Here is a 25,313-nt window from a genome sequence, read left to right as displayed (position 1 = left end):
CTCACAACTCAAATAAAGACTAAGTATTGCTTGATATAATGCCCCATTGACACCATATAACTGCAGCGTATTGAATAGCTTCTCTCTTGGCACCTTGTCATATGCCTTTTCCAAATCGACAAAACTTAAATACAGATCTTTGTTATATTCCCATGCTTTCTCGACTATTTGTCGTAAAGTGAAGATCTGATCCTGACAGCCTCTATTTGGCCTGAATCCAGCTTGTTCTTCACCAAGCTTTTCTTCCACAATTCTTCTCAACCGTTTCTCAAGTATACTTGCATAGATCTTGCCAGGAACACTCAGTAGGGAAATACCTCTGTAATTCTCACATTCAGTTTTATTTCCCTTTTTATATATGGGTACTATGAGAGCTCTACTCCAATCATCGGGAATTCGTCCCTCTGTCTAGGCTTTCTGAACTATGCAGTGCAGCCACTGTAAGACTCTTATACCACCATACTTCAGCATTTCTGGTCGAATATCATCTACTCCTGCTGCCTTTCCACATTTCAAGCCTTTGATGGCTTTTTCTACTTCAAGTATGGATATGTATTCCTGACTGCATGCCTGGTCAGTGTTTTTTATCACTGTGCTGTCATCACTGCTTGTTTCATTTAGCAGTTTTTCAAAGTAATTACTCCATACTTCAAGGATATCTTTTTCTCCTGTTTTCATTTCACCTTTATCATCTCTAATTCCTTTTACAGCACTCTTTCCTCCATTCCTAAGCTTCTTAAACAACCTCCAGAATGTTTTGCCACCTTCTTGATATTTATTTTCTATATTCTTGCCAAAGTCCTCCCATGACTTTTGTTTAGCTAGTTTTACACTGTTTAGCTTTCTTACATTTGTCTCTGTATTCTGTAAGAGTAAAAGCTGACTTATTTGCCAGGAACTTTTGATATGCTTTCTTCTTTTCCTTCACTGCCTCTTTAACTTCCTGTGTCCACCAGGGAGTTCTGATTTTTTTATCTTTGCACACAACCTCACCACATGCCTCTCTGACAGAATCAATCAATGTTTCCTTCAGAGTTTGCAACTGAATCTCCAAGGTTTGATTCCTGTTCTCAAACTCTTTCATTTTCTTTTCAATAATATTTCTGTATTTTAGTCTACAGTTTACATCTGAGAGCTGCTCAACTTTTATTCGCTTTAAAACTTTCTTACATGTTATTCTTTTCAATATGAAATTCAATTTTATCCTGCTCAAGACTAAATAGTGATCACTTCCAATTTCAAATCCTCTGTACACTCTGGTGTCCTGCACCAGGGAGAAAACATCACTATCAACAATAACATAGTCAACGAGACTTTTCTTATTCCTAGCCTCTTCTCTCCATGTGAATTTGTGCACATTTTTATGTTGGAACATGGTGTTAGTAATAACCAGTCCATGTCTTGAGCAGAAATCCAACAGATATTTGCCATTATTATTAGCTTTGCTCTTTTCTCCAAATTTTCCCAAAATATTTTTGTATGTCTCACAATCATTTCCTACTCTGCTATTTAGATCCCCAACAAGGACCAACTTTTCCTTTTTCATTGTGTCAGTTGCTTTTTCTAAAGCCTCACAAAATTCCTCCACTTCTACCTTAGTAGAACCTTCTGTGGGACCATAGGCACAAATAAGTCTCATTGTCCAGTTCCCCATTCTCATATTTGCCCACATTAGTCTACTTGAGACTGAGTGCCATTCAAGAAGATTAGTCTCGTATTTTGTGTTGAATACTATGGCTACTCCTTCTTTTCCGTGATTGTCATTGCCTGAATATAACATTTTGTATTTATTGCTGAGAAAGATCTCACCAGTTTTGGTCTTTTTTGTTTCAGTCACCCCTATTATGTCGATCTGGTACTTATCTAATTCCTCAGCTAGCTCCATTTCTTTGCCATTCAGGCTTCTTATGTTGATAGTACCGATCTTTAACTCTGGTGATGTTGAGTTGGGGTTTGTTTTCAGATTTGTTCCAGTAGCTGACTTTTCGCTGTTCGCCCTGGTTCCCTGGCGAAAACAACGGGGGCCTTGTTTAACCGGGCGACGCCCCAGCCGGCATGAAATTTTGTCATGTTGTACCATCATTTTTTATTTTGGTTTAACAAATAAGAATACAATTTGGTCGGCTAAATCCCAAATTGCCAGCCCATCCTCGTTCGTTCAGTATCAAAGTAGATACCCAACAGGGTGCACCACGAGAAGGTGAGGATTGGACATTAGGTCAGAAGCCCTGGTCGGTTCTCCGCATTCCTTTAAAGGCTATGTGGAGGTCTCCTCTCAGTTATACAGCTTTGACCCTTAAGCACCCCATATATTTTTGTTTGTTTTTTATATTCTTATATTTTATATCTGTTATATTACACCCATATAATGGCAGTGTAATCTGATTTTGATGAAGAATACATACCAGGAAATAACTTAGATGTCTCGGATACAGAATTTCCTGGCGTGGAAAAGGTTCAATGCTATGAAGAGGGCCTGTTTTGGAACTGAAATTTTTTGTGCTTTTGTGAAACATAAAGTGGCTACATTTGATTTTCTTTTGTAAAGAGAAGGAAAAGGATCAGTATACATCAAGTATGAAGCTTGACCAGTTAGCACTAAAAGTGTTCTTCACCTCATAGACTGTTTTTTTTTTTGCTAAAGATTACTGTGTCATAGTGGATAATCGCTATATGTTACCAGATCTTGCAGACTTACTTGTAAAAGAGAAGATGGACATTTATGGTACGGCGAACAGTAACAAAAAGAGTCTCCCAGAGGAAATTAGAAAAGATAAGTTGAAAACTTGCAAAGTATTACATATTGTGATGTTAAAAATGCTTCAATAAAAATATTTCTCAATTTTATCAAAATCTGCTGAAAGAAAAAAAAAAGTACATTTTTTTTATACTATGCAGATCAAAATTTTACCATACTGGAGGGTTAAACAGATTTTTCTGTGGTTGATATAATGAATTTCTGGATTCCTGGAAAAGGGTGATTATCACTTTTCCAAAGCCAGACAAGGATCCAAAAGTTCCAACAAATTACCTTCCTCTAGTTCTGACTAGCTGTCTGTGCAAGATCTTGTGAAGTGGGGGGCTGTTAACTTTCATATTTTATTTCCTAGAGAGTTATAGAATTTTTTTTCCCCCAAGAAAAAAAATAAACATCTTTTATTTTATCACTAGATCAAATCTAATTAGATTGGAAACATCCATAAAAGAACAAGCATTTGTTGTCAATTTTCTTTGTCATGGAAAAAACATATACAAATGTAATTTTAGTCGGAATATCTCATTTTTTAATCAGAGACTTTCTGTCTAACTGAATAATATTTCAGGTCTGATGGAAACCATATGTTCTTGATTATTTTTTTCTAGAGGAGAGAGTCCAAGTGCCAGTTTTTGAGTGTAAGGCTAGATTAACACATAAGCCAATAAGCTACATCTTAGAACTTCAATGTCTCATCATCAAATTCCTGCCCTCAAGAGGTGTACAGGATATGATAGTACTACATGAAAAATTTACATCATTACTATCTTCCTATCTACAATTTTCCTCCAAATCTGCCTGTTACTTGTCAAGACTCCAACATTATCAGATCTTATATTTCAATCGTCTAAGGCACTTTCTACAGTATCAATCCACCTATATCTTGGTCTTCCTCTGGGTCGTTTTCCTGCCAACCTGGCAAAGAACACTTGTTTTACTAATCTTTCCTTGCCCATTCTATTTAAGTGACCATACCACCTGAGATTAGCTCTGCTTACGCATTCCTGGATGCTGACAATGTCAAGTTCTTTCCTAATATCCTCGTTTTTAACATGATATTGCTATTGATGCTGTCTGTTCACGCCTCTAATCTTTCTCGGGACTCTCATATCTGCAGTCTCTAGTCTTTAGTCAAGTGTTTTACTTCTGACCCAGCTCTAAGATCCATAAGTTAAAACTGGTTTGAACACTGTCTTATATACAACTAATTTAGTGTTCCAACTAATTTCTCTCTTATTCCATATGAATTTATTCACTTGACTTCCTACCATACCAGCTTTGTTGATTCTGTTGTCTATTTCCATATTTAATTTACCATCTTCACTAAAAATCGTGCCTAAGTAGCTGAAATGTTTTACTTGTTCCACAGGTTCTCTGTTCACAATGCAGTTGACATTTTCAACGATTCTACCTATTTTCATTGTATTTGTCTTTTTATTGTTGACCTTCATACCGTATTTATTATAACAGTTATTCAATTTAGTCAAAGAATCATGCAGACTTGTAGCGGATTTATTTAGAAGTATAACATCGTCCACATAAAGCAAAGAGCTGACATTAGCATCTCCAATTTTGATATGTTTAATACCACTTTCCTTCATAATTTGATCCATATAGATAATAACAGAATAACAGAGGGGATAATGTACATCCTTGTCTCACACCAGATTTAACGTTAAACCATCTTACTGTACTTCCTTCAATTCTAACTAATGACTTACAACTCAAATAAAGACTAAGTATTGCTTGATATAATGCCCCATTGACACCATATAACTGCAGCGTATTGAATAGCTTCTCTCTTCGCACCTTGTCATATGCCTTTTCCAAATCGATAAAACTTAAATACAGACCTTTGTTATATTCCCATGCTTTCTCAACTATTTGTCGTAAAGTGAAAATCTGATCCTGACAGCCTCTATTTGGCCTGAATCCAGCTTGTTCTTCATCAAGCTTTTTCTTCCACAGTTCTTCTCAACCGTTTCTCAAGTATACTTGCATAGATCTTGCCAGGAACACTCAGTAGGGAAATACCTCTGTAATTCTCACATGCAGTTTTATTTCCCTTTTTATATATGGGTACTATGAGAGCTCTACTCCAATCATCGGGAATTCGTCCCTCTGTCCAGGCTTTCTGAACTATGCAATGCAGCCACTGTAAGACTCTTATACCACCATACTTCAGCATTTCTGGTCGAATATCATCTACTTCTACTGCCTTTCCACATTTCAAGCCTTTGACGCCTTTTTTTACTTCAAGTATGGATATGTGTTTTTGACTGTATGCTTGTTGAGTATTTTTTATCACTGTGCTATCACTTGTTTCATTTAGCAATTTTTGCGAAGTAATTATACCATACTTCAAGGATATCTCTTTCTCCAGTTTTCATGTCACCTTTATCATCTCTAACTCCTTTTACAGCACTATTTCCTCCATTTCTAAGCTTCTTCAACAACCTCCAGAATATTTTGCCCCCTTCTTGATATTTATTTTCTATGTTCTCGCCAAAATCCTCACATGACTTTTGTTTAGCTAGTTTTACACAGTGTTTAGCTTTCTTACATTTGTCTCTGTAGTCTCTTAGAGCACAAGCTGACTTATTTGCCAGGACCTTTTGATATGCTTTCTTCTTTTCCTTCACTGCCTCCTTAACTTCCTGTGTCCACCATGGAGTTCTGATTTTTCTATCCTTGCAGACAACCTCAACACATGCCTCTCTGGCTGAATCAATCAGTGTTTTCTTCAAGGCTTGCCACTGAATCTCCAAGGTTTGGTTGCTGTTCTCAAACTCTTTCATTTTTTCTTCAATAATCTTTGTGTGTTTTCGTCTACAGTTCACATTGGAGAGCTGCTCAACTTTTATTCCCTTTAAAACTTTCTTACATGTTATTCTTTTCGATATGAAATTCAATTTTATCTTGCTCAAGACTGCATAGTGATCAATTCCAATTTCAAATCCTCTGTACACTCTGGTGTCCTGCACCAGGGAGAAAACATCACTATCAACAATAACATAGTCAATGAGACTTTTCTTATTCTTTGCCTCTTCTCTCTCTCCATATGAATCTGTGCACATTTTTATGTTTGAACATGGTGTTAGTAATAACCAGTCCATGTCCCGAGCAGAAATCCAACAGGTATTTGCCATTATTATTATTTTTGCTCTTTTCTCCAAATTTTCTCAAAATATTTTGTATGTCTGACAATCATTTCCTACTCAACTCTTTAGAACCCAACAAGGACCAACTTTTCCTTTTTCATTGTGTCAGTTGCTTTTTCTAAAGCATCAAAAAATTCCTCCACTTCTACCCTAGTAGAGCCTTCTGTGGGACCATAGGCACAAATAACTCCAATTCCCCATTCTCATATTTGCCCACATCACCCCTACCTCTACTTGAAACTACTTGCCATTCAAGAAGATTAGCCTCGTATTTAGTGTTGAATACCATGGCTACTCCTTCTTTTTCTTGATTGTCATTGCCTGAATATAACATTTTGTATTTATTGCTCAGAAAGATCTGACCTTTTTTTTCCTATTATGTCAATCTGGTACTTATCTAATTCCTCAGCTAGCTCCATTTCTTTGCCATTCAGGCTTCCTATGTTGATAGTACCGATCTTTAACTCTGGTGATGTTGAGTTGGGGTGTGTTTTCATATTTGTTCCAGTAGCTGACTTTTCGCTGTTCACCCTGGTTCCCTTGTGAACACAACACGGACCTTGTTTAACCAGGCGATGCCCCAGCCAGCATGAAATTTTGTGATGTTGTACCATCATTTTGTATTTTGGTTTAAGCCAATAAGAATACAATTTTGTTGGCTAAATCCCAAATTTCCAGCCCATCCTCGTTCGTTCAGTATCCAGGTAGATACCCAACAGGGTGCACCATGAGAAGGTGAGGATTGGACATAGGTCAGAAACCCTGGTCAGTTTTCCGCATTCCTTTAAAGGCTATGTGAATTTCCTCTCGGTTATATAGCTTTGATCCTTAAGCACCCCAAGGACTTCAATATAGATGACTTATTATTTATCCAGTAGAGGGGGGCCTCTTAAATGTTATAGGTTAGGTGCCACAACAATCTTAACTCTGGCTCTGTTTGTGTCGCACTATTTTCCGTCAAAGTAAACTTGATAACAGGACGATTTTCTCCTGTTGTAAGCATCTTCTATGTAGATCTATGCAGAACATCTGTGGCATTAACACAAACATAAATGACGTTCACCACCACTTGTAGTTTTCTTGACCAGACATCCTATTCCTGATCGAAACTCAGATTGAACTACATCTCATATTGTCCACATCCAGTGCCCAAATTATACACTTCCATTATTATTTTTTCCACATTGGTGGCAACTGCCTTTGTGAAATTCAACCTTGCCTTCCAGAGAATGGCTAATTGAGAATCACCTACTTTTGACATTCTTGGGCTCCCCCATTTAGTAATTCATTTGTTGCATTGAATTATCAAATACTGATAACCAATAACCATCCTAACCTCTTTTCATTCCTTTCCAGAAACTCAACCATCTACAATCCCACTATCCAAATAGTAAGGTCATCTTCCTGAGCAACCTCAAGTCCACAATTCCAACTAGCTCTCCTGTTCCAACACTACTTACCACGCTGGGTTAGAAGCAGGTCTTTGCCATAAGTAATGACCTAACACAAATCATATATCTGCCTACTCAAATTCCTGATAACCTGCTTCACTTCTCCAAATACTGTGGATATTTTTTTGACCAGTTCTCTTTCCAGATACACTGTACAGGTCATCTTCTCAGCATCTCGGATCACAATCTTGTACAAGTCTCCTCTCACATAAAACTGTCCACTCCCAATCTCATGTCCTCTGGCACTACAAAGGAGCCAAGTGGAATGTCCTCCAAAATATTTACTCCTCCTTTCCTTAGTCTGACTATTGTTTCCACTCATCTGACCCTAACATCTGCTGTGAACAAGTTACAGAAATTATTATCAGTGGCATGAAGACCATCTCCAATTCAAAGCTTAATCTGCATCTGCTTTCCTAGCCTTAGTTCAACTAAAAGTGTACCAAAGCAGTCGGAAAAACAAAATACAGCTTACTGCAAATAGCTCGCTCCAAGAACTCCAGCTGCAGCTCACTTATCAGCAGATCCAAATCTGAGTTCATAAAGGCCAGCAGCAAAGGACTTGCCTCCTTTCCAAATGGAAGTCATGCCTTCTGGTCCCTTGATAAGGCTATTGGATGCAACTTCTGCTCTCCTACACTTCCACCCCTCTCATCCTGATGGCACCACTGTTACTTCACCCAAAAATAAAACTGACCTACTGGCATCACTCTTTTCCTCAAACTTCTGCATGGATGGCTTATGGAAATAATCACCTACAATACCGGCATCTAAACATTATATACCTTCTTTACTTCTTTAGTTTTTTTGGCAACAAGAAATCAGGAAACTAAAAAAAACTTGGTTACTAAAAAGTCTTCTGGTCCTGGTGGCATCTCTCCTACTGTTCTCAACCGTGTTCCAGAATTAACAACCTTCCTGCATCATCTCTATAATTTATTATACATATCTGGTACTTATCCCAATGCATGGAAGCAATATCATATTCATCCTGTTCCAAAAACGGGTGATAGAAATCAACTTTCAAACTACTGACCAATTGCCATCACCTTAGTCCTCTCCATAATAGTGGAGAAAGTCATCAATAGCAAACTTCTTCATTACTTAACCCACCAATTAATCAGCAACCACCACTACAGGTTCCACTATTCAAGATCGACAGCTGTCTTGTAGCTTACGTCACCCACCACTGGACATGTGCCATGGAAAGTTTCAGAGAAACTTGTGCTATCTCCTTGACATTTCCAAAGCCTTCAACCATTTGTGGCATTGTGGCCTGCTCAACAAATTGCTATCTTTTGGTCTCCCTGCCACCCTCTGTAATTGGTTAGTTAGTTTTCTCTCTGGTCATTCTCTACAAATCATGGTAGATGTCTCCCTCTCTTTGAGCTTTCGTGATCAGTGCTGGAGTGCCTCAAGGCTCAGTCCTGTCACCTACTCTCTTTCTCTTGTTCATAAACAACCTACTCGCAATCATAACTAATCCTATCCACAGCTTTGCTGGTGATAGTACTCTCCACTCATCCTACTCATTCAACAAACCATGCTACAAGATCATCTACAACCAATATCCTAAACATTGATCTTCATACTATCCTTCAGTGGGGGGGGGTGAGACACCTTGTCATGTTCGGTGCCTCAAAACGCAGGCTTGTCTTTTCTCTTCTCTTGCAAAAGAGATCTCAGTTCACCTAGACCTATCCTCAGTAATATGCAAATCACCAGACAAGATCATATCTCTCTTTTTCTTTTTTTTACCTAATGTTTACCTCCAGTCTCTCCTAACATAAACACATCACATCAATAGCCTCCATAGTATTCAAGAAAATAGGTATTCTTTTTCATTCAAAAGGATATTTTATACTTAACCAATTCTTAAATCCAAAATCTACCCATGCCTAGAATACTGCTTACATGTTGGGAGTGGTGCACCTAAAACTTCCCTTAAAATCCTTGATGCTGTCCAGAGGCAAGCAATTAGACTCTCTGATAACTTCTCTTACAGAGTCACTTCATCCTCTTTCTCACAGATGCAGTGTTTCAACACTGCATCTGTGAGAAAGAGGTTTGAAGTACTTCCATGGTCACTGTTTCAGTTGATTGGCAACTATCATTCCTTCACTTTCAGTTGCATCTTAATACAAGAGCAGCTGCCCAGCATCCTTTTACTGTGCAACTGCGAACACGCTGAAACTGCTTCTACACTTCATCTTTTATTCTGTCCATCTGTTTTCCGGAACTGTTTCCTTGGAAGTATTCCCAATCAATTATATCTTGCAGCTCTTCGAAAAAAAAATAAACATCGATAAACTTCTCTCTCTGTATCATCTGCATCCCACATATCATTGATGTGCTTTTTTTTACTGCATGCTGTCTCAGTCAGTTAAACTTAATTTACCAGTTTTAAAAAAAGGTTTCATATTCTTACAGGTAGTAAAGTATTACTTAAATTTACTATTTCAACTACTTATATGCCCTTTTTTTTTTTACCATTGCCACATAGTCAACATCGGTCGAAAACTAGAGATACTTTACCAGCTAGGAAAAGTAATTGAATCAGTCCTATTTTCTATATAGCAAGTGTAGTTTCTAAGAATTCCGGTGTATGACATTTTTGTGAGATACTTAATCAGCCAAAACAAACATATTTATTTCTCTCAAGGTATCACAGTTAGTCAAAGTGGACACACTTTAACATACTGATGCAAATTATCAAACAAAATGACACAAGACACTTAAAATTACTGTGCAAGACATTTAAAATTCAAATTTCAAACTATCACAACTTTGAATTCTTCTTCTTTAGCCTCTTTCCATCAGTTCCTTTAACTTTCCAGTTCTGTTTGTCTTTAGTCAGTGTCCTTCTCTTGGTATCTGATTAATTCTTAATTTTGTCCACCTTTCATCTGGCAGTCTACTAATATGGCCAACCCATCTCCATTTACATGCTTTACAAAACTTCACAATATCTTCTACTCTAGTCACCTCTCTAATTCTGGTATTTCTTATTCTGTTCCTTTTTGTTATTGTTGTTGTTATTATTATTATTTGACAAATATTCCATCAAATGACCACAACTACACCGTCATCTACCACCGACCACCACCACTAACATTTCCACAGACAATCACAAACATCCATGCCCATGGCAGGATTCGAACCTGTAGCCTTTTGGCTGGAGAGCAGATATGCTAACCACTCAGTCAGCCAGTCTGGCCAAGTTATGTTGGTTATGTTGAGCATTCTTCTCTCCAAGGCCCTTTGGGCCACGTGCAACCTGTCTTTCTGTTTTTAGTTCTTGCCGGTGTCTCACTTCCATAGGTAAACACTAGAATAATAATGCATATATTAAAGAGCTTTCATTTTAGACATCTTGGTAAACCTACTACCAGATAATCTTTATACACCCAAAATGCTTTGTTTTCTTTGTGTGATTCTTCTACTTATTTCTTTAGCTTGCTTTTTTTAAACCTAACTGACCAAGATAAATATAGTCCTCCACAATTTCATTATGATTATCTGTTAATTTTAGTTTGGTTTGATCTGAATTTGTCATCAGTTTGATTTTAGTTGGATTAATCTTTAAACTTTTTTTCTTTTTTCTCTGTCATGGTCATTTAGCATTTCTGAGCTTCTTCCTTATGTTTTGCTAAAAGAACAATGTCATCTACAAAACTTAAGTGATTGAAATTTTTTCTATTCATGCTAATTCCATAGTTTTCCAATGAGATGTTCTTAAAGATTTTCTGATGTAGCAAAAAACAATTTGGGTGGTATATACTTGTCTTGCTCCACTCCCAATAATCACTGACTCAAGACCAAAAATACAAAATAAATACATTTAATATAACAAAAACAATATATACACACTTCAAATAAATATTACGTAACTACAAATTAATTAGATACAAGGCCTTTTAAAAATAAACTTACACTTAAGACTAGACTAAACACTTTGTTTGCACAATCACAAAATGTTCATAGCCAGTTTCTTTCTCTGTCAAGGCCCTTTTCCAAAGATATATGACTTTATTCTTCATTTTCCTTGGATCCTTTCTCATCACTCATGTAGCACACATTAATTCTTCCTAACTCAATTCTGTCTCTTTTTAGTAGAAATAATAGTTAGATCCGGCGTCCTTAATACAGATGAAACTTCCTAATCAGAATTTTCTCGAACATTCCTTTAGAACGTATATAGAATTCTTCTTTTATTCACTAAATGCTTATTGACAGTCTTACTCTTCCAATCAAAAAAACTTACGGTTCTACGATTCCCTTTTCGGAACCTACTATAAATCTTTCAATTAGTATTTCCTCTGATATTCCATTTAAAACGGATATAGCAATAATTTCTATTATTTATCCACATACTTATTCCATATTAAAACGTAATAGTTCCACGATTCCTTTTTCGGAATATACTATTAATTTTCCTCCAACTGTCACATAAAAAACTTAAGTTCCTCCGAACCTAAATATCTGCCGGCCTGTGTTCTAAATTCCTTCCGAACGCTATCCTTGTTTACTCTCCCGTTGCTTTGATACCGAACTTGTCAGCTGTCAATCACACATCAAGCTTCTCAGCGAGCATGCGCACTCCATGAAACTGGTAAGTAAAAAGTTAGGTATAAATAAATAATGGCTGACATGTTGTCTCCATTAGCGACAAGAGAATATCCTCATAAAACACAACTTTTGATAATTTTAAATTACAATAAAATTCTTGTAAGTAATACAAATATCAAATCTGGTAAGTACATCAATTTTTTAACTTCTTTACATATCATTTTTGACAAAACAATTTCCATAACGGGCACATCGCAAGTGCCGACAATGCGTGTTATGAAAACAAAACTAATAAACACACTAACATAAACAATACGTAAAAATATTCAGAATTTTAAATTATGATTATTTTTACAATATGTTCAGTGCATCAGTGAACTGGGCCTACAGCTTTGAGAGAAAATCATCTTTTCATCTTTCATTATATCACTCCAAAACTGTCAGAAGATGTAGAACACAAGATTATGGAGAACAATTTTGAAGCAGTAAATGCTCTTAGTTAGTATACTTTAATATGTAAATATTAGTTTTTGGATTTTATTAAAACATTTAAAAATTTTAATCAATTTAGTTTAATCCTTTATCCAAGTGTGAGCAAACAAAGTTTGCACCTGAAAATATCTTCAGGACTGAAGTAAGGTGGTACAACACCAGGCAACTCCAAGCAAAGGTGGACCAAGCTCTCATCACTCCTTGTCTCAGTATCTCCCATAATGCAAAGCACATCTCCTTGCAGACATGTATACTGCTATGCATTAAGGGAAGGGCCACTACCCAGACCAGTTTCGACCTTTATTGAGGTCTTGTCAGTGGGGAAAATTTTTAAATTTTCATGTTATCTTTGTAATTTTTCTACTTTATTGAATTGGCACCCTAAACATATTTTTACTGTACAGTAAATATCATGTTGGAGGCTTAATGGATTGTATACAGCACTCAGAAAGGATTAAAACAGAATTTAATACTTCCTGTATTTCATCTCAGTCACTGAGACATCTTCACGGATTACAAAAAAAACTAATGTAACATATACACAAATATACAAATACACATGGGTGACTCTAGAGTCCTATCTAGGTGGAGTACCCCTCAATGAGCAGTTGTAGGTGGCCTGGAATGTAAGGTGGAATCTCTGATGATTAGTGTTTCCAAAATCTTAGGAAGCTTAATGCAACCATATTTATTAAGATTGAGGTGACTGAGGAAGGAGTCTAATGTGTCTTGGCCATGAGGCCAAATAGAGAACACATCATCTACATATCTTAGCCAGATAGAAGGTTTGAGAGGGATCTGGCTAAGATATGTAGATGATGTGTTCTCTATTTGGCCTCATGGCCAATACACATTAGATTCCTTCCTCAGTCACCTCAACAGCCTACATCAAAGAATCCAGTTTACAATGGAAAAGGAAAAGAACAATAGTTTACCTTTCCTAGACACCTTAGTTATATGCTTTCCTAATGATACACTTTCCTTCACTGTACACAGAAAACCTACGCACACAGGCAGATACATTCACAAACTCTCCCATCACCACCCCGCTCAACAATATGGCATTATTAAAGCTCTAACCAAGAGAATCCACAATCTTTGTTCCAGTGGAACCACCCTGGCAACTGAGTTCAACCACATACACAACACCTTCCTCTCCAATGGCTACAGCAATCATAATATTAAAAAGAAACATCAGCTCATTCCCCAGCCATCTCTTTAGAAATGCCATCACCATACCCTACATCTGTGGCACATCAGAAAAAATAGCCAAGATTTTAAACAAGTACAACCTAGACACAGCATTTAAGCCTCACTGCAAACTTGCCACCCTTATCTGTTCTACAAAAGATCAGCTCCCTCTTCTCTCAGTGCCTGGAGTTTATAACGTACCCTGTTCCTGTAAGCTGGAGTACTTTGGACAGACAGGCAGATCATCAACCATCTGCCTAGAGGAACACAGGTCATACATCTGCAACCACGACTATGGTCAGCCAGGCCTGACTGACCATAATTTGCATTAAGCTTCCTAAGATTTGGGAAACACGAATCATCAGAGATCCCACCTTACATTCCAGGTCACCTACAACTGCCCATTGAGGGTACTCCACCTACATAGGACTCTAGTCACCCACATGATTGCTTATTATGGTGTGGTATTTGTGTATATGTTACGTTAGTTTTTTTTGTAATCCCTGAAGATGTCTCAGTGACTGAGATGAAATATAATAAAAAAAAATCAAATCAGCTAATGCCTATTTGTTCTCATATAGGGAGTAGGCAGGGCCGTTTGAAGTATTAAATATATATATATATATTTATATTAGGGTCACCTTTCAAATTCAGATGCGTAGTATTGATATACTTAGTTTTGTATAGGTGAATATGATAATTATAATTTCTTAGATTGAAAAAATTAATAAATAAAAATTGTATGTGTTATGTGTGAGAGAGAGATTATTATAGTGCATTAAGAAGTTTGTGATTTATAAATATTTTTCAGGATGAAACTCCTTTGTTGTTGTGCATCATCTGATGAGCATACCAAAAGTGCATATTCTGAAATAGCAAAATTATTCACAAATTATTTTGATGTAAGTATTAACATTTAATAGCAGTTTGATGTTCAGATGAACTGTTTGAAAACATTCACAAACTATATTAATTGAACTGATGCACCATCCAACTTTTAAAACTATACTTAGTGTGAAAAAAAAATTAATATAGTTTGTGGAAAAAATGCATTAAAATATGCATGTTCCTCTTCTGTCACTATAGTATGTATGTATGGACGGAAGAGGATAACTTAGTTGCATCCATTATCCTTCCATTCTTTATGCTGCAATATAGTATATTTCCAAGCTTTTTTTTAAAATTGACAACACAGCATTTTGTATTTCCTAAATGTTCTCAGAATCTAAGAAATAATGACATATTCAAGTGGGACTTTAATTTACTGTAAAGTTTATATTATTATTGAATGTAAAAATGTCAGGACAAAAAGAATAGATCTAAATAACTATAGACCTTGTTTATACTGAAACTCCAAGGAATTGAAAATTATCATTTTGAATTGAACAGCAAACTTCAGGTGATTGTACTTATTCAACTCCAGCTGTGACTTTAAAGCATATCACTGGAAAAAAAATTCATGCTTGGCTTTTCATCCCTCCAAATACTTGAAAAATTTTGCCTCGAAGTAGTTAACATTCTCTATAATTAAGCAAAATTTGAGATCTGGTTTTCTTGTGACAATAGCATGATGATTAATATGCATAATCTCAAAGAACAGTACAGATTTGTATATCCTAATATCCTAGACTCGGTGCATAACTGAGTGTATTTTAAGTTCAAGATAAAACTTGAGATTTAGGCACAGAATGGATATTAAAAACATTCATTTCAGTCATTTGTAAAAATCGAGGATAGATTCCATGCCAAGAGATTAGATTATAATACCAACATATTGTATAATTGAATATAATTACAGTGTATTAAAATTAACTACTGATAATACAGTAGAACTCGGTTATAACGATCACGGTTACAGCAAATTCACGTTTATAACAAATAATTTTGAAGGTATATTTGAATTACATTTGATTTAATGCACGTATTTCATGTTTATTACGAATTCGTTTCACGGGACTAATGAACGAATAATGCACGTTAGTCATTCGTTTACTGACATTTCGTACGTACGCATTTTCTGGTTGTGGAAAAATGTCGGGAGTCAAATAGAAAATTTTATCGGTTTCCGAAAAAGTAGAAATTATACGGGAGATGGAAAGTGGCTAATCAAATCTGACAGTAGCAAAGAAGTATGGTTTGTCCCCATCTACAATATCAACAATTTGGAAGAATCGCGAGTTGACTCTGAAAGCTTTTGAAAACAATTTATCAAAGTGTAAAAAACTTAAAAAGTGTAATAAAAGTGACGTTTATGAGGCACTTCTTTCATGGTTTAACATTGCCAATATAAATATTACGCGCCGTTTCACTGTGGCTGCTATACTATTCTGCTTAGAAACTTGACAGCGACGTCCACGCGATAACGCGTGATCGGCCGTTTGGTGAGGCCTTGCATCACACGATATCGCGTGATTGGCAATGAACGTGTTAAAGTGCAAAGAATCGCTGGCTTACCTATTAGCGTACCAATTTTGAAAGTTCAAGCCAAAAAATTTGCTGTTCAACTTGGTTATAGCGATTTTAAATGCAACAATGGGTGGATTGATCACTTTTAAGAACAGAAACTATATTGTCTATGGAAAAGTAAGTAGCGAGGCGTTGTCCATTGACAAAAACGTTGTTTCTAACTGGATCAAGAATGTATGGCCAGACATCAAACGAAGGTATGGATACAACAACATTTATAAATGCAGACGAAGCAGGGGTTTTTTATAATTTAACGCCCGATAAAACTTTTTAATTTAAAAACGAAAAGTGCATTGGCGGAAAACTTATCAAAAATAGACTCACAGTTTTAGTTTGTGCAAACATGACCGGTAGCGATAAAAGAAACCATCTTGTAATTGGAAAATCGGCAAAGCCTAAATGCTTTAAAAACATAAAGAAACTTCCCGTTGATTATACAGCGAATAAGAAGGCCTGGATGACATCTTCAATTTTCGAAAATGAAATTCGCAAATGGGATAAAAATCTTCGCAGTGAAAACCGGAAAATTTTGTTATTGATAGACAACTGTCCTACCCATCCTGTAGTGGCTAATTTAACAAATATAAAACTTGTTTTTTTGCCATCGAATGTGACATCTGTCTTGCAACCACTTGATCAAGGCGTAATTAGATGTTTTGAATCCCATTTTGTCGTCTGTTAGTCTTGGAACTGATAGAACGCAGAGAAAAATCTGCGGAAAATGCTTATGCTTACGACTCGAAGATCAGTGTACTTTACGCAATACGTTTAATGAGTGATGCTTGGAATTTGGTGTCATCGTCTACGATACAAAACTATTTTAAGAAAGCCGGTCTTGCGGAATAAGAGTGCGAATCTGAAGAAGATGAAGAGGATAACTTACCGTTATCAGCGTGTTTAAAAGTGCGAAACTTGAAAAATTTTGAAACGTGCGCAGAGATTGATAATTTTATAGACATTAATAATGCCGTCGCAACTTCGGGTATAATGACAAACGCTGACATCTTAAAACAAATCTCTCATACACCAGAAGAAGATAATAGTAGTAGTGACTCCGAGGAAGAAAATAGCAATGATGAGAAAATCGTTACCTGGTGTGAAGCAGAAAGTGCTTTACATATTTTAACAAGATTTATGGAATTGCGATCTGTAAGTTCAGACGATACATTCAAGCATCTTAGTGGTATAAGGAACAATTTCAAACGTATGAAATATGCGTCTTGTGCAAAGCAAAGCACGTTTGATGATTTTTTATGTAAAAATGTGAAGTTTTAGAAATAAATTTTTGTTCTTTATATGTATGTATGCACATATGAATTTATGTTACCCAATATACCTAGCTGAGAAAAATCTGAAAACATTTTTAATTCGCTCAAATTATGACCTTCTTGGATATAACGAATAAAGGTTATTACGAACAAATATATGCGGTCCCATGGAATTCGTTATAACCAAGTTCTACTGTATTTGTCACAGGAATTTTTTTTTGATCCCCCTCTATCAGTGTCAGATTTCCTCCAACCACCCTGCAATTTTTTTTTTAAAAAAACTTCAAAGCTTTAAAGGTAAAACTTTAAACCTTTTAAAGTTTCTGAATATATATGCCTACACTCCTAGGCATTTGAATGTCTGCGGGCAAAAACTGACAGCAAAATTATATAATACCAGAAGTATGATGCTTACGAACAACTTTCCCATAAGCACTCAGAACAAACATGGTTAATGCACGCTTCTTAGAAAATAATGCTTCCTTCCAATTTTTGCTAAAGGTTAAAATAAAAAAAACACTCTGGAAATAGCATCTGCTTCCTTAGTACTAGGCTACCTGAAGGAAGATTCTAGTCACTGACTAGAGGAACTTTTTCTAGGCCTTCTTTTGGCTGATTCCCAAGTTAGTCATTAAGACTAACTTGAGAATCTTGGATTGCTGACTCTGCATTTCAGAAATTGACCATAGAACTCACACTATTACAACAAATAATTAGGGTTTAGGGTTATGAGATAGTGGTAATTGGCTGTTGTACTCCCTCTTTCTTCTGAAAGCTTTGGTTCATTGATAGTTTGAGCTCACTCACTAAATGCTGAAAGATGGAGACTGGCTGCCTGTCTGTCCTCAAAATGTTAGGGCTAGAAAGCTTTGCTTACTCCCTTTGGGGAATAAAAGGTGTTAAAGTGAGGATTTATGTCACAGGCTGTATTTAATTTATTTTTTGGAAAGTGGTGGTGGTAGTTTATCGCTAATGAGGTTCAGCTGCTTCGAAACACAAACATACTGGTTAAAATGTTCCAAGTATTCTGTAATATTTCCCCCCTCCCCATCTTTCTTTCACTCTCTCTCTCTATCTATCTATCTATATATTGGCTTTCAAGGAATTCAAATACACTGATTACTAAACATTCCTAAAGATCAGTAATATGACTCAGTGTACAATATTGCAGGAAAGAAAACAATAGGATTATTTACAAGGTAATCTCATCTCATCTTCCTTTTACCGTGCATTGTTGAGGGTTTATTAATCAGCAAACCTCAAACCGTTCACAGGATAAGGTGGTCAGCCCTATGTCCGTAGTGTTGAGTTCTCAAGGCCAGTTTGCCTGCTTTGCATGAGGAAAAACCCCAGGATAAACTGGGAGAAAAAAACCTACTGTCCATGCCCCAGACTGGCTAACTTGGCTATGGCTGAGAAAGATCCTTCAGCTCTTCATATCACTGATGGGAATCGAACCTAGGACACTCCTTCCCCAGCATACGTTGCAAAGCACACAGCCACTAGGCTAACGATGCAGACTTACAAGGTAATTTGGATAAGTTTCCCCTCCTCCCCCTAGAATGTCAAAACATTAGCATTGCTATAATTGGAAGAAAAGTTCTGCATTTTGGATGTATTTTCACATAGATGCTTCATTCAGATAGGACCTTTTTCTGTTTGCATCATTACAGATAGGCAAGATCTTGTCTGAAATTGAAAATTATATTATCAAAATAATCTCTTTTTATCTTTTAAATAATCCAGTTCATCGACAGTTCTAAACAGAATTACTCTAGTTTCCATGTTGAAAGTTTTTCCACTTGGTTATATTATAAATTGAAGATGCTAAGAAATTATATTCTTGGTTTTACCCTTTATCCAAGTGTAAGCAAGCAAAGTTTGCAAATGAAGTAACTTCATTAAAGGGCAACTCATATATAGAGACTGACTTCACATCAATTGCTTTAGCATCCCATAATGCAAAGCACATATCCTCTTAGACATGTATAATGCTATGCATTATGGGAAGGGCCACTACCCAGATTGGTTTTGACCTTTATTGAGGTCTCATCAGTGGGAGCCAGACCAGAAGTGATACCAAGGTTGAAGTAATGCAGAAGTCATATTTCATAAACAAGTAGCCAAAGGTGTCACACCTTATTATTAAAATACTGTGGATTAGAGAGAGATGTTGAATACAGGGGTCCTCGAGTTACGTCGGAGATCCGTTCCTATGGACCGACGTAAGGCTATTTTCGATGCAAGTCGGAATTACCATAGCCTAAGTTACTTACCTAACCTAAAACATCCTAAAATCATACACATGTATCAAGAAACAGAACTTCAACGCACGGCCAATGTTCGTTGGCGTTTCTCCCTTTTTTGCCCTTTTAATAATGTCTAATTTCACTTCTAATGTAATGGCTTTCCTTTTCTTCGACACACTGCCATCGGAAGAGTCTGCCTTATGTTTGGGAGCCATATTGAAGGGTAAAAAGTCACAAAAAAACACAAACACAAAAGTGAGAGAGAGAGAGTGGGTATAAACAAAGCACACGTTACCCAAAGAGTGTATGCTGGGAGCCAAGCAACGCCACCTCTCCCAAATAAACGCTGCATAACGGCGTATTCTTCCGGTGCACTCACAAACAAGTTTGCCCACGACATTTGAATTTTACGTCGCGCTACTTCAAGTCTAAATTTATTTTTTAAATTATTTATGGGATTATCGCCGTAAAGTCTAAATGACATAGGTCGAGGACCCCCTGTATATGAGTTGCTCTGTCATAAAATTACTTTATGCACAAACTTTGTTTGCTTACACTTAGATAAAGGATGAAACCAAGAATGTAGTTTTTTAGCATCTGTAATTTATAATATAACCAAGTGAAAAAACTTTTTACATCTATCTCTAATCCAGAGTATTTTAATAATAAGGTGTGACACCTTTTGGCTACGTGTATATGGAAATATGACTTCTGCTTACTTCAACCTTGGCATCATTTCTGGGTTTGGCTCCCACTGATGAGACCTCAATAAATTTCGAAACCAGTCTGGGTAGTGATCCTTCCCATAATGCTTAGCAGTTGCATTATGGAATACTAAGGCAATTGATATGAAGTCATTTGTCTCTATATACAAGTTTTCCTGTCATGAAGTTACTTTGTATGCTTACACTTGGATAAAGGATTAGTCCAAGAATATAATTTCTTGGCCTCTTTAATTTACTAGTTTCCATAAATTAAGGAACCAAGAGAAAATCACTATAACTCAGGAAAAAGAAAAAAAACAAAACGTGAAAGTCGAGTACATTATGTAAAAAATAACACTGAGTTTGGTTATCATATACAAATGAGTGGTGCAGTTGTGTGAAGATGAGCCATAGCATAAAAGCAGGCAGTTTGGAGTGGTTTTCCATTTCACGTCCAGAGTGAGAACAAGACATTTTATAGCAAAATTCTTGGATATGGCTGCAAGACATCATTTAACCGATGAATTTAGAGGGTGAGTCATTGTAAGGCTAGAGGTAGCCAGATGGTTGTATGAGAGTCGTTCCATGGTTTACAGACTGTGCAATCAATTTCAACAGTCACAAACAGCATTCTGGAGATACGGTGAAGAAAGGTTACTGGCTACAACCACAGTGGATGACCAATATCTCTGATTATTTGTGTACCTAAACAGGAGTGCTACTCTAAATCAGCTATGATCTGACCTCACATCAGCTACAGGAACATTAGTATCTGCTTTCACTGTGTGCAGAAGGCTTCTCAAAGGTAGTCTGTATGCTACTAGTAGTTGTCATGCTCCTATCCCCATCCCACAGAAGTGAACAGTTCAAATAGACCAGGCTTCACATTAACTAAACACAAGACCAATGGGGTTCGTTATTCTTTACAGACAAATCTCAATTGTGCTCTACAAAGTGATACCAGGTATGCTTTAATCTGAAAAGAACCTGGGACACATTATCATCCCTATAATATCCATGAAAGGGGTGCTTATGTGATTATTTAGGAAGGCATCTTGTTGGATGGATGCACCGACCTGTGTGTACTTCCTAGTGAAGTATGAATACTGCAACTTATAAGACAAGTTCTGGATCCCTATGTTCATCTGTATCCAGGATTTGTCTATAAGTTGCAGTATTCATAGTTCATTAGGGAGACCTTTACCCTGCAAGATAATGTTCATCCTCATTGAGCAAAGCTCATGTTTCAATATTTTAAAGAAGAGACTATTGTACATGTGGAATGGCCAGTCAAATCTCCTGACCTTAATCCTATTGAGTATGTCTGGGATGCTCTAGGTGGACATGTTGCTGCTCTTAATCACCCCCCCCCCTTTCCCAACACCTTGAGGAACTTAGGACAGAGTTTTTTTTTGCAGGAGCAGTGGTTTTTATTACCAACCGAATTTCTGGACACCATTATAAACAGCATGACAAATCATTGTGACACTGTATTGCTGTGAGAGGTGACTACGTTCCTTATTGAGGCACTGTGACAATCTCATTTTTACCTCTTATTTTTGACCATTGTCTTCATCTCTTCATTCTAGTTAATATTACTGTAATAAATATCATCCATAATGATCAACTTTTTCTTGCTCACTAAGCCAGTTTACCTATGCATTTCTTTGTCTCTACTTTCCACATTCTCAGGCCTATAGCAACATCCAACTAAATATCCCATTCTATCAATGTCTGCCCCACACATACCACTTCAAAACGACTGCCACTATTTTTCCCTTGTATTTCAACCTTGTTAGACATAATTCTCCCTTCTATCATCAGCAGCACTCCCCTTTCCTTCTTGTTTTTCCTGTCGTGACAAAAAAAAAAAATCGTTATACCCTTCCATTTCTATTCTCATCAGGATATCAATCTCATCCAACCATATTTCACTTATTCCAACTATTTGTGGCCAAATAAACTTAATCATTGCGACAATTTAATCTCCCTTATTTCTGATACTTCTGGCATTCATAAATGAGCAAAGCAATTAATTTCTTTCTCTGTAATCAATCCTACCCATGTTATCCCTCATCTGTGACTTTTTCTCACCTTTTCCTGTCTGTTCACCTCTATAACTAACCCTTTATCCCACATATGGCAACCCGCGGGCTGGATCTGGCCCTCTACTTCTTTTGATCCGGCCCTAATCTATTTCAGCGAAGTTTGTCTGATTCATGGTGGGAGAAAACATGGTGTGTTCTACTAACTCACATTAAGCTGACATCATATGACTTGCGCAAAACACACTATGTTTTCTCCAACCAAGTCTCTTTCTCACTTTGACTAGCGCTGTGTGCGAACATGTTACAACGTGTCAGTTCGGTACTTGCGTTGGTGTTGTGTTTTGTTCAGTGCTTGCGTTGATGTGTTTTGTTCAGTGCTTGCGTTGATGTGTTCTGTTCAGTGCCTGTGATGTTTGACAGTTCTGAATATCGCTTATAAATTTGGGGACAATGTCAGGGGTTATTGCAAAAAAAAAGAAAAGTAGATGCAGAGAATCGTCAATTTCAAGACAACTGGACGGAGGATTATTATTTTATCCTGAATAAAGGTTTGCCTGTATGTTTGCTGTGCAACGAATCCATATCCGTCAACAAAGAATACAACTTGAAGAGACACTTTACTTCGAGACATGCGGATCACCCAAAAATTGATGAACAACTACGAAAATTTTGAAATACAGAAGTTGAAGAAGAACTTGGATACCCAGCAGCAAATGTTCAACAAGCAAAGAACACAGCACCATAGCATTGTCAAAGCCAGCTTTGTGGTAAGCAAAAAAATCGCTAAGCATTCTAAGTCATTTGGTGAAGGAGAATTTATCGAAGAAAAAAAACTTCGAGAATATTCGTTTGTCGAGACATACTGTTGTCCGATGGATAGAAATTATGGCTGATGATATCAAAAAAAAGTTTAAAGGAGAAGATTGCTAAATTGGAAGCATTTTCAATTGCTTTGGATGACAGCACCGATGCCTCCGATACAGCACAACTAGCAATATTTATTCAAGGAGTTGATGCGGATTTCAACATCACAGAAGAATTATTGGTGCTTCGGCCGTTAAAAGAACAACTACTGGTGAAGATATATTTGAAACAGTCAACACAGTCTTTGAGAGATTTGGGCTTAAATGGAGTTCACTATATGGCATATGCACTGATGGAACCCCTGCAATGGTTGGTGCACAGAAGGGATTTATTGGAGTAGTTCATAAAAGAGCAATAGAACTACAGATCCATCCAGAAAATTTAACAAATTTTCACTGCATTATCCACCAACAAAATCTGTGTGCAAAATCGATTAAATTCACAAATGTTATGGAAGTTGTAGTAGCCAGTATTAACTTTATTAAGTTTTCATGTGCACTTAATCACTGCCAATTTAAGGAGTATTTGGCAGACCTGTTTTCGGATTATGAAGATGTGTAAAGATGTCTTATTGTGAAGTGAGGTGGTTGAGTAAAGGTAAAATGTTAAAACGATTTTATAACCTGAGATAAGACATTGCAGATTTTATGGACATAAAAGGAAACACAATTAACCAAGTAAAAGATGATGAGTTTGTGTGTGATTTAGCATTCCTTGTAGATGTCACTGGATACCTAAACGAACTGAATCTTAAATTGCAAAAACAAGGACAATTGGTTCATGAACTGCATGGACATGTCAAAACTTTTTGTAATAAACTAAGATTGTTGAAAAGTCAGCTAAGAGCTAAAAATTGTTATAATTTTCCTACTCTAGCAACTCATAAAAATATCCCTTATAATTGTTATGGAGATGAACTGAAGGCACTAATAGAGCAATTCGATACAAGGTTTGCCGACTTCAAAAACAAAGACTCCACATTCACTATATTTGCTCGTCCGATGGATGCTGATGTAAATAATGTGCCAGAAAACTTACAGATGGAACTTATTGAGCTTATTGTTACAGATGGAACAGATTTAGTGCTAAAATCACAAGTTAACAACATTGCTTTGACAGATTTTTATGAATTTTATTTGGTCGAAGAAAAATATACAAATTTATGCGCCTTTTCAAGAAAAATCGTTTGTCTTTTCGGCAGACATGTGTGAACAGTTTTTTTCGAGGATGAAATACAATAAATCAAAAATTCGGACAAGAATAACGGATGAAAACCTCGAAAATTCTATGCGATTATCCTTAAGTAATATTAACGTCAATATTGATAGTCTTGTAGTTGAAGTACAAGGCCAATTTTTACATTAAATTGTTATGTCATTCATTATATTATAAAATTTATGTAAAGCTTTATACCAAAGCATTATATTATAAATAAATGAAATATGAAGTAGCAACTTGTTTTAATTCTTTTAATATTAATTTATTTAATAATTTGGTCTGGCCTTTGACTCGGAGACAGAATGATAATTTGGCCCCTGAATTAGGAAAGGTTGCTCATGCCTGCTTTATTCCATATATCATCCCAGATTCAAATACCCATTATTATTTGATGAAGTATATTATTTATCTGAAGTATATCTCTGCTTTAGATTTAAATGGGAAAGAGGTTAATAAGAAAGATGAAACATATTGAACAGCTGGAGTTTTTAGTCCATAGGGAAATACAAGGTGGTATGGAATGAAAGAAGATAAGTTTGTTGGCTAAGTTTAAAGCAGAACTGTGAATGGATGTTGGCTGTTTTTACAAGCTTAGAAGAAAGTGGAAGAATAATGGAAACCAGTTCAGTAGCATAGCACATACAAAAAAATTCCTATAAAACAGGCACATTGGAAACAGAATAATGAAATTAATATGGGGTACTGAGCTTGCAAGATGAGAGAATCAAATGTTTTTACAGATGGATTTGAGTGTTAAAGTGATAGAGATATTCCAGTTGTCTGGAATAATTACTTTGAGAGATTGCTAAATAAAGCAAGCAGTGACAGCTAATCTCAGGGGGGTATGGTCACTTAAACAGAATGGGAGAAGAAAGGT

The 25,313-nt window shown here is 36.4% G+C and overlaps 1 protein-coding gene across 1 annotated transcript in view; it reads left to right on the top strand.

Moving 5' to 3' along the window:
* LOC150097350 (diacylglycerol lipase-beta-like) overlaps nt 1-25,313 on the top strand; it is a 290,177-nt gene that overhangs the window by 102,819 nt on the left and 162,045 nt on the right. Inside the window, exon 6 of the mRNA XM_090407293.1 lies at nt 14,431-14,521. Coding sequence (XP_090263419.1) covers nt 14,431-14,521 — 91 coding nt within the window. The remainder of the gene's footprint in view (nt 1-14,430; nt 14,522-25,313) is intronic.

Source organism: Typopeltis vanoorti, chromosome 17 (genome assembly GCF_054136105.1).
Source record: "Typopeltis vanoorti isolate ZY-2024b chromosome 17, IOZ_Tvanoo_1.0, whole genome shotgun sequence".
Lineage (NCBI taxonomy): Eukaryota > Metazoa > Arthropoda > Arachnida > Uropygi > Thelyphonidae > Typopeltis > Typopeltis vanoorti.
Note: the sequence above shows the minus strand (reverse complement) of the source record. Positions and strands in the feature narration are given on the sequence as shown.